The following is a 16361-nucleotide window of genomic DNA, read 5'->3' on the forward strand; positions in this document are numbered from 1 at the left end:
TCTCTGCAATGGAAAGCCTTGATATATAGATATGTGCAATGTCTTCCACGTACATTGCCATTATGTAGAAGCCTTTTTGCAGTGGTAATTTAAGAAGCCATGGTTTAAAACAGCTTAGGCCTTAAGTGTAGTGAACAAATCCCATTTTTAACCGCCTTGAAGGCAGCACAGGTGGTCCTCATTTAGCAACTGCATTATACAGTGATTGTTTGCAGTTACGGCAGTGATGAAAAAATAACGCTTCAACTAGTCCTGACATATACGGCATCTGCAGGTTTGTAAAGCAAAGGAAATCTGAAGTAAAATTAGAAACCCAGTCACGGTTTTACTTAGTGACATCTACACTTAATGACCAAGTTGAGTTGCTAAACCAGGACTACCTGTATTTTGGTCTGCTTTAAGTAGAGAGATCCAGAAAATGTAAGGCGTTTGGATGTCTTACTCTTAAAACAGTTGCCCAAGTTAAGAAAACGGTATATATCAGGTTTTGCTTGCTATTTTCCTATTAACAGTGCATTTTTCTGTTTCAGGGAGTGAAACCATTGGACCTTGGCGTCCTTTTTAAACTACAAATTGCGATCCATCCCTTCCAACTCTGCATGAATTAGCTGATGCAAGAGGAGAGCCTTTTGTTGGCTTCATACTTTCTACCTCCCGTTCTGCTCTTGCATTTGCAATGGGTTGGTTGCTGATCTGACTTTTAACGGGCACCGAATCATGAGTCTTCAGGCTCAGCCAAAGTCTTCAAGCAAAAGAGCTGGAAAGCGGGTTGCATTTTTTAGTGAGCAAGATTCTCTTCTGAAAGAAGCTCACCAGCAGCAGCAGCAGCAGCAGCTAAAAGAAGGACATTATTACGGCCACGGAGGGAATGTGCCTCCCACCCAGTCCATGGAGCTGACCAAGGCTGGGGTTTTCAGCAGTGTTCCCAGCAATGCTGCATTGCTGAATTCAATGTATCAGGACAGAGGGGAGGTGAGGATGACAGCCCAGCAACTGGCTGCTGCCAAGTGGCAGAGTTCCCTAATGGCAAACCGGTTGCCTGAGCGAAGTGAGGCAAACTGGCAGCCTCAGCCCAGAGGGTGGAACCATGGCATAGTTTATGGTGGCAACCAGAAAGGAGGACATCCTAATGCCAGCATCCCAGATTACTATGGCCACCCAGATGCCCTGAAAAGGAACAGGGAGAAAGGGGGAGTGGTATCACAGCTGGACTTGTATGGGGATGCTGTCCAGCAGATGTTATCCCAAAAGGCCCAGTTGGAACAGCAAGCATTGGCCAGGCAGCAGGCCCAGATGAGCTCTTTTCAGCAAATGCAGCAGCAGCAGCAGCAACAACAACAACAGCAGCAGCAGCAAAATCAAAACCTCTCTTTGCAACCTTTCCAATTGGCTTTTGGTCAGCAGGGCCAGAAGCAGGGTCTTCCTGAGTTGTTGCATGTTCTTCAACAAGCTCCCACATCTTCCAGCCCAGCTTTTACTGCTCAGCAGAAACAGCAGGCTCTTCCACAGTTGCAGCTGTTTGAAAACTATTATTCCCAACAGCAGCAGCACCATCACCACCACCAACAGGCAGGAGTGCAGACTTTTGGCCTTCAGCCATCGGCTTCTGTACCACAGCCACATCTGGGAGCACCCCCTCAGCCTGTTCAGCATCATATGGTTTCCCATCAGTTCCATCCAGTTTCTGAGAGGAACCAGGAATTGCTGAAGGCTCTGACAGAGCAGAACCCCCAGTCAGTGCTACCACAGGCACAGATCAATCTCCCAAGGAGATCACGCAGGCTCTCCAAGGAAGGTGTCCCACCAATACCTTCTGGAGAAGGAACTCTGGTCTCCAAGGCAGCTGAGGACTACCCTGGGAACATTGTCCCAACCCATCCCTGGCAATCACAGCAACACCCTGAAGTCCAGTTCCAACCTCAGTCTGAAATGTTCAGTCACAAGGAAAGTTATTCCCAACTAAGTAGGACAGAACTAGACCATGGGGATATGCCATCGGGGAGTCAGCCAAGCCAGCCTGACATGGAGATGGTGGGCATGTATGAGAATGCCCAAGAAGCAGGAAAACAGGTGGCTGCCACTGATGGCATTGGTCCGAGAACAAATGACTTTGGTGCGGTTAGAGGAGGAGTCATCCAGAGCACCCGGAGGAGACGGCGTATTTCTCAAGAGGCTAACCTCTTAACTCTGGCTCAGAAAGCTGTTGAGTTGGCTTCTCTTCAGAATGTCAGGGTAAGTGATATTTCTTGACTTGTTCTTTGACTGTTTGCTCTTTTTCATTTTCTGAAGTGTTGGAAGTAGCTGGCAGCCTTTGATGATCACTTTGTTTTCTTCAGAGATATGTCTTTGCAACCTTTCATCTCATTTTAAGAGGTTTGTTCCCCCCCCCCTCACATATTTCTGGCAATTGAAGGAGAAGAGAAAACACCTGCATATGTTTAGATCAACAAGGACAGTTTGTGTATCCCAATGGTGTTCATACTTGGCATCATTAAGATGGGCGGACTTCAACTCCCAGAATTCTTAAAGGTGCCAAGTTTGAAAAATACTGGTCTATCCCTTTCTGCAGAATAGCAGTGAACAGTCAACTCAAGAATAAATTGCTGCCTGAGAGAAGCGTCTTACTGTTCTCCAGCGTGATGAGTGTAGAATCCACTGGATGGGTTATTTCAGCCTTCCTGCTCAGATAGACTAGGTCAGAACTTTGGCCATGACTCCCTGAAGGTGTGTCTTCCCAGTTTTGACTTAGTCTCGGACTCAGTTGGGCGCGAAAGTTTTGGCTGTCTTAGTCAGGCTAGGTTAATTGACTTTTGGTATTTTCTAATTGGAATTTATTCATTTCAAATTGTAATTGGCTTATTCAATTGGTATTTTATTTAAAATTGGAACTAAATTTCGCGAATTGGCTAATTTTAACGCTGAAATTCATTTGGGGCCTTCTGGCTTCTAGCCACAGGCTCCTCTGTGGAGGACTGCAACAGTTTCTTTCCGGCTGAGGACTCGGCTCTCAGGCAGCGAATAGCGGGGCTGCGGATCAGCGGACCAGCTGAATTTCAGCAATTGGAGCCCCTAGAGACTCAGACGGTTCAGCAGCTTCCCTTTCGGCCTCAGAGACACGAGGCTTCTTTTTGGATCCCGAGATCGCGGCAGCAGAGACAGCATGCTTAACCACAAGTTTTGGGGAAATATTTCATTAATTTTATCTGGCTCTGGGATCGGCTTCTGGCTGGGGATTTGCTTTCCCTCAATTTCCCTTCCCTTTTGAGTACTAGTCCTCCTTGGGAGGCTCTAAAAGAGGCGCGGTCACCATCTTAACCGTTTGTGGGGCAGGCGGTTGCCATTTTGAAGCCAGCAAAAACAATGGCCGCCATTTTGGGTGTGGCTTTTTGAACAAGGAAGCCATCTTGGACTGCCTCGGTGTGCCTCACATGGCACAGAGGCCTGATCCTTATTTTGCGGGCCTGACTTGTCAGTCCTCATTTGGGGGAAGTTATACAGGGCTGATTTCAGACCCGTATTGTGGATCATTTGGATTCTACGTACTTATTGTGATTCTGCACAATTCCAGTTGGTCCTTGGGGTGAGTTGAGCGAAGGGGCATAATTTAATCCACCTGTTGCCATTAGTGTGTGGCATTTGTCACAGGCCTAGACAGACAGTTCTAGGAAACTGTCTGACTGTCTCTTGCCATTGCTGTTGTGCAGAGCGAGGATCGGGTTTCCATCTCTGTCAACCAAATCTGCGTAGTTGGTCTTCCCCCACCATCTGGATATTTCCTACTTGGTATATCTGGATTGCAGTGGCGGACAGTTCTTTGCCTCAGGCATCACAGGGTTCCGGGATTCCCCCCTCTCAATCAGAACGCAGATCTACTGACTTGGACACGGGGGGGAAAAAGAAGGCCAAAACAAAACACATTTCTCCCAAGGAACCCTCTAAATCAGCCAAGCGAGAGGCTTCGAGGAGACATTTGGCACTGGAGAGGGAATTCTCTAAAGCCCAAAGGCTCAGGTCGAGTGAAGTGGAAATGGTTTTCCCCGCTCCATTGGACATTCCAATATCTGAACCTCCTGTTGTTCCTTCTCATGATGACCCAAGGGCTTGGTCTCCTCAGGGGGAAACTGAGCAGGTTGGCCCCCCTCGCTCCTCATCATCTTTGGCTCACCAAGGACCTGAGGCCACGTGCATCCCAGCTAAGGCTGGTGCTAGTTACATGGAACAGGGTGACATATGGTCAGCTCAGTTTCAGTCTTTCATGCAAAATGCATTCATGCAATTCATGTCTTTAAGGGGACAACGACCTTTTCAACCACCTCCGTCTGTCCCTCCTTCTCAGGCAGGGCGTACCTCAGTCCCCGCTTCGGGTGTTTCCGAGACCTTTTCCCAACTGGGGGAGGAGGAGTCTGTTGACCTGGAGATAGCTGATATGCCCATGTCAGAGGATGAGGAGGCAGCGCCTGAACAGGCGCCAACTTCGGGACTTTTTGATCCTTCTCTCTTCAGGTCTTTACTGTTAAAGGCCATTACTACAGTCAACCTCACTTCACTTCAAATCTTCTACCTCCGCCAGTCAGGAATCTAATCCTTTGTTCGCGGAACATGTGGTGGAAGACAAGCAGATTCCTTGTCCACAGGTCTTCCGTACCACAGTGAAGAAACAGTGGTTTTCCCTGGCCATTCCTCCTTCTCCTAACAGTTCAGAGAAGAAACTGTTCAATGTTTCTTCTTCGTTCGCTTCCCTTTTGGAAGTCCCTTCTGTAGACACCCCCCTGACTTCTCTGTTTTCTACAGCAGCTATTCCAGGGAATATGGCTGAGGCATTGAAAGCGGAGGCCAAGAAGTTCGAACTCTCTCTCCGTCGTGCACACCTGGCTTCGGCATGGGCAATCAAGGCCGCAACTTCGTCCTCTTTCTTCGCCAGGGCATCGATCATGTGGCTTCGCGAGCTACAGGCAATTGTTCCTCCAGACCAGGTTCGAACACACCAGACACTAGGCAAGCTCATGACCACTTCAGAGTACGTGGCAGATGCCTCTCTTCATTTGACCAGGTACTCTGCCAGATCCATTGCAGCCACGGTGGCCTCTCGTAGACTACTACGGCTGAAACAGTGGAGAGCGGATTTAAAGTCAAAGTGGCATTTGTCCACGTCTAAATACAGTGGTACACAGTTGTTTGGCCCAATCTTGGAACCTCACATTATTGAGGGCAAGGATAAGTGCAAGATCCTGGCTCATCCCTCCAAATGGTCTGATAGGCGGCCCCAACAGGAGTTTCGTAGGCTGCCCTTCCGTCCCAGTAGCTCCCGAGAGTGGAGACAGCCCTTTTCGGGCAGGGCAGTCCTGGGATTGGTCAAGAGGCTCGCGATCCTTCCCCCCCAGACAGGATCGTCTGCAGGACCGCCAAAACATGGGAGCCAGGGGACAGTTCCAGGCCAAACGTCCCTTTCGGGGATCGGGGGGCCGCCCATACAGGCGTTCCAAGTGACACCAGGGAGGACTCTTCCATCGGGGGTCGTCTGGCACTGTTCAGTGACATTTGGGAAGTGACCACCACCAACTCTTGGGTAAGGGAGACCGTCAAGTACGGTCTTACCCTAGAGTTCTACTCCTCCCCTCCAGACCGATTCATACGGTGTCCGGTGTCATGAAATGCAAACAAATCAAAATTGGTAGCCATGGCCATCTCCCATCTGTTAGAAATCCAGGCCATAGAACAAGTACCACGGGATCAAGAAGGAAAGGGATTTTACTCCATTCTGTTTGTGGTCCCAAAAGCCTCAGGAGGATGGAGGGCGATACTGGACTTAAGAAGTCTAAATTACTTCTTGACCTACAGAAGATTCAAGATGCAGACCCTAAAGTCCATTCTCGCCAGCATCAGAAAAGGGGATTTCCTCTCCTCCATAGACCTCACAGAGGCGTACCTACACATTCCCATACTCCCAGAACACTGCAGGTTCCTCCGGTTTTGTCACGCACATGACATTACCAATACAGAGCCCTTCCCTTCGGTCTATCTTCTGCTCCAAGGGTTTTCATAAAGATCTTGGCAGTCTTGGCGGCTCACCTCAGGCTGATGCCGGTGCGCGTGCAATGCTACCTAGACAACATTCTAGTTCAGTCCAATTCCCTTCAGTTGGCACAGTCAGACCTGCAGATCACGATACGAACACTTCAAGCTCACGGGTTCTCCGTGAACTTCAAGAAGAGCCACACGATCCCCACAAAGCGCCTTCTACATCTTGGGGCGATCATAGATTCAGAGCTTTGCAAGGTTTATCTCTCCCAGGAACGTCGGGTCAGCATCCGGAAGCTGGTATATCAGGTTCGGAAGGACAAAACAGTGCCGCTGGTACAGCTGTTCCAGCTCCTGGGAAAGATGGTTTCTTGCATGGGGATCGTCCCGTGGGCCAGGCTTCACTCAAGACGCCTCCAATGGTTTCTTCTTCCCTTCGAGAAACAGAACCTCAGTTCCTCCAACAGAAGGATCAGAGTTCCCCACCACACCTTGTTATCTCTCCTATGGTGAACTTCGTCCGCCATGGCCAAGGGGACCATCTTCAAGGAACCCCCCTCAGGCTCACCTTGACCACAGACGCCAGTCTGTTCAGTTGGGGTGCACACCTTCAGACTCATCTGGCACAGGAACAATGGTCCCGGTTGGATCTAGTTCACAATATAAACTGGCTCGAACTCAGGGCCATACATTTAGCACTCCAACAGTTCTCATTCCTAGTGGCGGGGCAACACGTCCTGATCCTGATGGACAACGTGGCAGCCAAGGCTCACGTCAACAAGCAGGGAGGGACCCGATCCTGGTCGCTCATGCAGGAGGCCTTGGATCTGGGTCTGTGGGCGGAGTCCCACTTGGCATCCATCAGGGCAGAACACATTTCGGGGGAGGCGAATCGACAAGCAGATTCTCTGAGCAGAGCCACAGTGGACCACTCGGAGTGGCGACTGGACCCGGCTCTGTTCAGGGACATCTCACTGAGGTTCGGTCATCCTCTCGTGGATCTCTTTGCCTCCCCGTCGAACACCCAACTCCCCAGGTTCTTCTCTAGGTTCCCGACACAGGGAGCAGAGGGAACGGATGCCCTCCGGTGCCAGTGGCCGGGGGGTCTACTTTATGCCTTTCCTCCCCTTCCATTGTTACAGGCAACCATCCGCAAGCTGATTCAGGAAAGGGCAGAGGTAATCTTGATTGCTCCACATTGGCCAAGGCGTCCGTGGTTTGCCGACCTTGTGGATCTCTCACTTTCGCCACCATGGAAGATTCCCCCGGAGCGAGTGACTTTCAGCCAGGGGAAACTTCAACATCCAGATCCACAGTGGCACTTGAGCGGAAAAGTTTAGCTGGGCAATCCTATTCGTCTGGGGTGATCTCGATGATTCAAGCCTCAAGATGCCCCTCGACAAACAGTATTTATGACGCCACGTGGAGAAACTTCTGCACGTGGTGCTCCAAACACAATCTCAACCCGCTCTCGGTCATGATTCCCAACATTTTGGATTATCTGTTGGAAGGTCTGAACAAGGGCTTATTGCCTAGTACCATCCGCAGGCAGATCGCGGCCCTTTCAACTGTCTTTTCCTGCGATAATTGGGTCCTTTGTCATAACATCCGGCAGCCAGTGCCTTTCTAAAAGGGGCGATTAACTCCAAACCGCCCGTGGTACATCGCTATCCGTCTTGGGACTTACCCAAGGTGTTGCAGGCTTTGACTTCTCCTCCGTTTGAACCTCTTAGTTCTTGTTCTCTTCACTTTCTGTCTTTGAAGGTGGCTTTCCTGGTAGCTATAACGTCGGCCAGGCGGATATCGGAATTGGCCGCACTTTCAGTTAGGGCTGATTTGTGTACCTTTTTCGAGGATAGGATGGTCCTCAGATTGGATCCTTCCTTCATTCCGAAAGTTAATACCTCTTTCCACAGGTCCCAGGAATTAGTTCTTCCCAATTTCTACCCGCATCCTTCATATAGACTGGAATGACAGTGGCATAAATTGGATGTACGCAGGGCTCTGCGTCACTATGTTAAGCGAACCTCGGCTTTTCGCAAATCGGAAGCGTTATTCATGTCCTTTCAACCCCCTGCCATGAGTCGGAAGGTCTCCTCTTCCACCATAGGCAGGTGGATTAGGGCATGCATTTATCGGGCTTATATTTCCCAGTCACTTCCAGTTCCCGCACAAATCACAGCTCACTCGACGTGCAGCGCTGCTGCGTCTGCGTCTTGGTCCACACAAGCTTCGGTTGAGGAGATTTGTAGGGCTGCGACGTGGTCCTCCCCGTCCGCATTTGTTAAACATTACAAGATAGATATTTTTGCAGCAGCGGATGCTGTGTTTGGCAGGCGGGTCCTGCAACAGGTAGTTTCTTCTCAGGGGTCACAAGCCTAGACTCCCCCCCCCATAGGGACATGAGCGGCTTTGGTATGTCCCATCCAGTGTATTCTACACTCACCATGCTGGAGAAGGGGCGTTGTCTTACCTGAACGCCTTTTCTCAGCATGATGATGTAGAATCTACACCCTCCCGTGAGGCAGTCTAGGCAGATGTCTTGATAATTGGAGTCAATGCGCCGGACTTCGTCAAGATGCTTCGCCTCGTCAAAACTGGGAAGACACACCCTGAGGGAGGCGTGGCCAAAGTTCTAACCTAGTCTATCTGAGCAGGAAGGCTGAAATAACCCATCCAGTGGATTCTACATCATCATGCTGAGAAAAGGCGTTCAGGTAAGACAACGCCCCTTCTCTTTCTCAATTCAGTTACATGATTTATATTTTATAAATGGAAGGGAAGCACATTTGGAAAGTAGAAATGAAAACCTGCAGTCCAGCTAATGGATTTAAACAGTCAGAGGGCAGCAAATTGACTTCAGCTTGGATAACCAGTGGTCCATACTTTCCACCATGCTAAGAACCTTTGCATATTAGTCCACAGATGAATAAGGCACTTGGAGGCCCAGAATCGTTAAGTAAAAAAGGACCACTTAAGCCTAGAAGTCTAGCTGTCTGTTCGTTCCCAACACTAAATTGACCAACAATAGAAAGCAAGACACTTCTACAGATCATTGGTTCCACCACTGAATTATTTTTATCATAAGGATTTTTCTTAACACTCAGATGGAATCTACTTTCCTATAACTAAGGCCTCTTTCTCTGTCCTCCAAATTCCTTTTAATGCCTGCAAAAATAACGGTCTCCAAAATCCTGCAATTCCCTTCAAATAAAAGATTGATGTGATGGTTAGACAAATCACACAAGTACTAGTTCCTGAATGGCATATAAGAAAGTTCCCTAGTCTTTCTTCTCACCATCTCTAAACCTGCATTGATTCTGCTGAAGTCTAGCATCACTTTTGCCCTTGTATCTGTTGAGCTTTAACTCTTTTGTTAATATTGTACAATACCCACCTACAATAGTGCCTACAATAACTTTATTTCCAGATATGGCTTTTATTGTAGGTGGCTTTGTTATCACTTTTACTCTTTGCCATGGGGCAAAAGATTTGTGTTTTTCATCTAAAAATGGAAAAATATTTGATTTAACCAGTGCACTATGTGTTTTTTTTAAAAAGGGAATAACTATTGATCTTTTCTAGTTCTCTAATATCCAGAAAGCAAAGAAAGAGGGAAGAGAAAAAAAAATCTTAGGAAGTGCATATAAACTCATATATTAATCAAAGAAAGGTTTTTTTTTTTTTTTTTTTGATAGACAGACTGTTGGAATAGAATAGACAAAGAGTCCCTGTGTATAAATATTAGAATGTAAATCAGTTTCCTTAGCAGTAGAAATAATTGGAAATTAAGTGGTTGCCTGTTCTCTAAATTTCTAACTCGTCCTCCAGTTGTGACTTCCATTAATAAAATATAGAAGTAAATTGCCATTATATAATCACCAATCTCCCAACGTTGTGGTCTTAATTTTTTATGATAATAAAAACACATAATACCTATTTATATTCTTCCCCATGGGAGCCAGTTTGGCATAGTGCAGTGTTTCCCAAACTTGACAATTTTAAGGCATGTGGACTTCAACTCCCAGAATTCTGGGAGTTGAAGTCCTCATGCCTTAAAATTGTCAAGTTTGGGAAACACTGGCGTAGTGGTTAAGTACCAAGCTAGAAATAGAGGACAATAAGTTCTAGTTCAACTTTAGGCACAAAGCCAGGTGGATGACCTTGGGCCAGTCACTGTTTCTCCGTCCTAGGAACTAGGTAATGGCAAACCTTTTCTGAAAAATCTTCCCAAGAAAACTACAGGGACTAGTTCAAGGCAGTTGCCAGGAGTCAAAGCACTAACCCTAACACATACACACCCAATCCCTCCCCCCCCCCCCAAAAAAAATCTCTTTTATACTGTGAAAATCTTGGGCTCTCTGCTTAGTTGTAGCCAGAGTACCAATTGCATTCCCTATTCCTATCTCATTTCTTTTTGTGTATTTTAAGAAAATTGCTTGATGAAGCATTGAAAGTTTACACAATCTTTTGCCATATTAGCATGGGGTTCAGGGGTTGCCACAAAGAAGAGGGTGTCAAGCTATTCTCCAAAGCACCTGAAGGCAGGACGAGAAGCAATGGATGGAAACTGATCAAAGTAAGAAGCAACCTAGAGCTAAGGAGAAACTTCCTGACAGTGAGAACAATTAACCAGTGGAACAACCTGCCTCCAGAAGCGGTGAATGCTCCAACGCTGGAAGTCTTTAAGAAGAGACTGGACAGCCATTTGTCCGAAATGGTATAGGGTTTCCTGCCTGAGCAGGGGGTTGAATTAGATGACCTCCAAGGTCACTTCAAACTTTATCATTATTATTGTTGATGTTGTTGGTTTCATTTTATGTTTAGATACAATAAGAGGAATACCTGGGTATTCTATTGTGGGTAATACCAGTGCATTACATAATAATATATCCTACTCTTCAATCTCCATTGCATTGTATATAAGTAATTACAATATAGTGTTCCAAACGTTTGTGCACGTTCACCCAATTATGCATGAAATAATATGATTTTCGTTTCCATGGTGAAATTATTTCTTTCCTAGAAGAGTAATTTCAGAGTAATAGTACTCCTGAACACCAGTATTGGCCAGATTCACTCAACTGTTGGAGTTTCTGGCCACCTCCTTTTGTTGGGGGATAAAAGGGTAAAGTGCTGCATAAGCTTGAGGCTTGCAGTTGCTTAGGTGCATACTTGTAAAATGGATTACTTTGCTTGACAAATTAAGCCCGGCTTTAAGATCATTTCAGACTAGATGCTGAAGAAGAAAGCATTTCATTTTAGGCATGTTGGGTGGAAGGGTGCAAAATTTTGGAAGCTGCCTTGAAAGTTACTATAGTTAGAGCCAGATCAAAAAGCATGAGGTCAACCAGATGTTGGATGTGTTTCATTACACACAAAGGGGTGCTTATGCATTAATCTTTACATGAAAAGCACTAGATATTACCCATTATATACTACTGACATTTGCCTGTGCCATTCTTCACTAAAATGATACAATCCAAAAGAATATTCCCAGAATACTCAATGAGTCTGATAAAGCCATCTGGAGACCATCTAAGGAAGGAGAGTATAAATGCACATCCAAGCTTCTATGCCTGCCAGAGTGCCATCTACTGCCACTAGCCCTATGAGAAATATTCCACAAGAGGAAGATAGGAATGAGAATGTAGGTCATTTTGCAAAGTCCACCGTTATGCAAAGTCCCTTCATCGTGAAAAAGCTGTCGGTCACCAATGAGCTTGTAAGAGAATGGCCCTTCATTATTTATGGATTTCAAATAGCCACCTTTCCATTACAAAAGTGAAAAACAAAACAAACACGAATTAATCGGAAAATGATTTGTTTCTTAATGCATTTTGATATGGTTTGTTGTGATTTTATTATGTGAATTTTGTAAGCTGTTTTAAAGTTATCAAGCCACGGTACTGTATGTAAACAAGCAGTAGTGTAATTGGTAAGAAATATATACCCAATGGCTGAAGGAAAAGGATTGAAGATTACGTGCCCATATTTTATATTATGAATGCTTGTGTTCAACTTTTTATCGCCACAATTTTTAACTCTTGTGTTTCTGAACAGTGAAATTTCTTTTTAACCTAGTTCTGTTGTTTGAAGGCTAATGTCCCTATCTTTTAGCTCTTGCCTGCATTGACAAGATATCATTTATTTTTGGCTTAGCTTGATACGTTTGTAGGGCACAGTTTATTACTTAACTATAAGTGAAGAATTGCTTTTTCAGCAAGTCATGCTTAAACAAAACCATGAATTGATACAGTGTGAGATGTTATCTATTGAAAGGAAGGCTGATTTACTCCCCTTACTCACTGAAAGGAGGCAATATCAGTTTTCAGTGTGCCATTTTCAAAGACCAAATACTTTAATGTGCACGTGCTTTTCTTTGATTTCAGGAACCTGAAATGTCAGAAGAAAAGAACAAGAGTGAAGCAACAGCAGCTGCACCAAGAAGTGTTGTAGAATTTGCCAGCTCTTCCCCAAAGAGAGTCCGGGAGGATAACAGCCACGTGCCTCTCATTATTCCCGTGTCTGTGCCAGTGAAAAAGCTGGATCAAGACATCACCAGGGAAAAGGGCGAAGATGGGAAGCAGCAGCGGTTCCTACTTAATGATCATGGGATTGCAGACAGCAAGCCTTCTGTGATTGTCACCCGGAGAAGGTCCAATCGTAATTTGAATATGGACACATCAACTCAGGTAAATTTGGGGGCTATATAAATCCTCTGAGCTAGAGATGTTAGTCTTCCTGCATACATTTCCCTTTATGTCAGCAGTCAGCCTTCCCAAGGCAATTCTCTCTTAGTCTTAGGAAACAGGATGAATACTTTAATAGTGGCGCCATTGACTAAAGAGGCTCTTCACTGAATGTGTACAGATAGCAACTGAACATCTGGCTGTCGTAGACAGTTTGCTTTGGTTTCATGTGGGACACAAGAGGTTGGGCTCACTGGCCTGAATTCTTCTTTCTAGCTCTAAATTTCCATGAACATGGATCCTTCCAGCTGTTGGTTGAGGCAACTTATTTGGAGGCTCTCAGGCTGTAGACAATTATTTTGACGTGGTTCAGAAATTGCAATACATTTTTATTGCTGTGCAGTATTTAAATATTCAAGGCTGGGTTGACTTAGTGACAGATTTGTTCCTCTAGTTCTTTCCTCAAGGGGAAAAAGGGAAACAAGGAAGGACTAAGGGGTATTCTCTTTGAGGACTGGAGTTGTATGTATTGGATAATTCGCATTGAAATAATGCATGGATTTTTTTTGAATTTTACACATAGTTTATTTTTGTATGGTTTTTTTTTTGTAAATGTTATATGTTGTAATCACTGAACTTTTCCATGTAAAAAGAATAATAAATGATAAATAGTGGTGAATGACAACTATATCTGTTTTTCAAAGTTTCTTCCCAATAGATTTTCTATTAAAGCTCTTTTTACCATATAATAAATGGATTTTATATGCACGGAATGATACTATTATTTTTACTCCCTTTTCATTATTTAATTTTGGATGGAAGGTAATAGCTTCCTAAAATATTATTAAAAAAATACAGTTTCCAAGAAGAGGGAAGATGGATAAAAATGGCCCATGTAAAAAATACCTTTTTATTCCTTAACTTAATTCAGCTAATGCTGTTTTGCTCATTTAATAATAATAGTAGTAAAGTTGGAAGGGAATGTTACCATTCATGCTTCCTGAAGTTGTAAGTCTGTGCTGTATAAAGCTTGCAACCATTCAGCAAGTTTTAAGCGCTCTTTTTGGAGTAGTTGCATTAAAAAGGGAATTTGAGGTCTTCGACCTCTTTTTTTCTCTTTAAAAGATGCAGTGTAATTTGATAATGTTGCAGCATTAACAGAATAATATTGGCCTAGTTCTGATAGGTAAAGGTTTCCCCAGTCTAGCCGTGTCTGACTCTAGAGGGCAGAAATCCTCTGTTTTTTAGCCGAGGGAGCCAGCATTGTCCAAAGACTCTTACGTGGTCATGTCGCCAGCATGACTACACACTGAGGCTCATGGAACATTGTTACATTCCCACCAAAGTGATACCTATTTATCAACTCACATTTGCATGCTTTCAAACTGCTAGGTGGGCAGGAATTGGGGCAAGTAATGGGAGCTCATCCCATAGCACGGAACTTGGGTCTTAAACCCAGGCTGTCAGCTTTCCAACTGATAAGCCCAGCATCTTTAATTGTAGAGCCATTGTGCCCCGAGTTCTGATAAAACCAACAAAGAAAATGCTAGTATATTTTGGCTGGTTGGTTTACGTGTCCCTTTTCCTGAATAGTTCTTTCATACGCAGTCCTCTATGCCCCTCTATGCTTATTTTTATTTAGTTTGATTTTTAATCCCACCTTTACCAAGCAGGGCAGAAGAAAGAGAAAATCTTCTCCCTTTCGCTTTGCGGGGAAGAGATTTTGGTGAACAGAGGAACATGAGGACAGTTCATTGTTTCAGAGATGCAGGGAAGGTTTTGAGAGATAAAATGTTTTCCTCTGTGAGAAACAAAGTGTCTTTCTTTTTCTATATGTTTATATAGCATGAAGGCGCTGCTCCAAAAGAAGTGGATGGTTTTGCACGGAAGCCAAAACAACGACCAAGACCGGAGCCTCTTTTCATACCCCCCAAAGCTGGCACCTTCATTGCTCCACCAGTCTATTCCAATATCACACCATATCAGAGCCACTTGCGTTCACCTGTCCGTCTGGCTGATCACCCTTCTGACAGGAACTTTGAGCTACCTCCTTATACTCCCCCGCCCATTCTCAGCCCAGTACGAGAGGGCTCAGGACTATATTTCCATGCTTTCCTTTCTGCTACTGGTAGTGTAGTTCCACCTCCAATGACTCCAAAAGCTGCACACAGGACCCTACTCAGATCTAGTAAGTTTCTGGACAGTGTTCTTAGTGGGTTGGGATGGGAGGATTGCCAGGAGTGGATAACAGATAATTGTCATAAATTGGAAAGTTTGTTCAGGCTGAAGTATCTTGGGTTCTGCTTAGCTAGGCTCTCATCATGGCGTTCTCCAGTTACATTACAATTCCCAGGATGATTGGCTGGGAATTCTGGGCATTGCCAGTGCATCTGGAGGGTGCCAGGTCGGAGAAGATTTGTTTATACCATGGTAATTATGTGGAAGCTATAATCAAAATATGACCTTGGTAAGCAGTAGCTTTAAGTTGCTATCTTGTGTTATGTATTGAGATGACAGTTATATATAACTTAGTACATCATCATCAGTCTTTTAGATACATTGGATTATATATTTAGTTAAATGATTTTTTTTTTTTTTTTTTTGTAGACAGTACAGAAGCCACCCCTCCTGTCCTCTCAGTAATGGGAGAGTGCACTCCTGTCAGCATTGAACCGTAAGTATTCAATTGAAAAAATAGAGCCATTGTTCAGGGATAGAGTTGTATTCTTGGTCGTATGAGAAGTCATTTTCCTAAATTAATTCCAGAGAACTTTAGCTTCTGTTAGCCCAGGAAGGAAGGAAGATGTTCTTTTATTCAGTTAGACTTCCCAGCTCAGTTGAAGAGCTGAAATGGGAAGGAAGGGTGTAAACCTGAGGTAAGGGATATGGAGGCCTCAAGATGCTACTTAATTGCAATAGTTTCTGACAATGTGGCCCATGATGAGGATGCTGAGAGTTATATCAGCTGGAGAGTCACCAAATCCCTACTCATAATGTAAATGAATGTATTTGTGTATATGTGTGCACCTAAGGGGGCCAGGATTGTATGGCAAAAATGACTCTGCCTGGCACTGCTTCCCAGACTGTACCTTCCTGCCCAGGGCAATCTGATCCATATGCCAGAAATGATTCTTCTTCGCTATTGTATCTTGAGACAGGCTTTATTAAAGACCTTCATTCACGGAACTATTAAGTTTGAATACCAGACATTATTCATCAGTATGGAGAAGCAGGCAAAATAAAAACTATAGTTCATAGCACCATTTCAATGTAGAGACACTTCCAATTATACAGGTAGTCCTCAAGTTACAATTGTAATGGAGCCTGCCCATTCCATTCATAACTCGAGAATTCGTGGGAGTGAATCTCAGTATGAAGTCAGAACTGAACAAGCTTCTTGGATGAGAAGCAAAATGTTTTCAAGAAAAAACAAAGTCCAGTTGCCTTTTGAAAAAGCACTTTGGGACAATCATGACCTGGATGACTGAGAATCTCCATAGTCATATGTGGATAAGAAATTAACTTTCTATCTTGCAGATATATATATTTTTAAAAAGACATTTTATTTGGTGTTCTAATTAAGCACTGAATCATACACCTGTTTAAATCTCTTACCTTTGATCTGATGCTAAGGGCTTTGAGTAGAGGGAA

At 44.7% G+C, this 16361-nt stretch overlaps 1 protein-coding gene across 5 annotated transcripts in view; it reads left to right on the top strand.

Annotated features, from left to right (window-relative positions):
* MIDEAS (mitotic deacetylase associated SANT domain protein) overlaps window positions 1-16361 on the top strand; it is a 90948-nt gene that overhangs the window by 54347 nt on the left and 20240 nt on the right. For all 5 annotated transcript variants that reach the window (XM_039330347.1, XM_039330174.1, XM_039330079.1 and 2 more), the window contains exons 2-5: window positions 531-2232; window positions 12411-12713; window positions 14556-14898; window positions 15318-15384. In XM_039330347.1, coding sequence (XP_039186281.1) covers window positions 718-2232; window positions 12411-12713; window positions 14556-14898; window positions 15318-15384 — 2228 coding nt within the window. In that variant the 5' untranslated portion in view covers window positions 531-717. The remainder of the gene's footprint in view (window positions 1-530; window positions 2233-12410; window positions 12714-14555; window positions 14899-15317; window positions 15385-16361) is intronic.

The sequence above is a fragment of the Crotalus tigris genome, unplaced genomic scaffold, assembly GCF_016545835.1.
Source record: "Crotalus tigris isolate CLP2741 ecotype Arizona unplaced genomic scaffold, ASM1654583v1 scf7180000017545.3456711, whole genome shotgun sequence".
Classification (NCBI taxonomy): domain Eukaryota; kingdom Metazoa; phylum Chordata; class Lepidosauria; order Squamata; family Viperidae; genus Crotalus; species Crotalus tigris.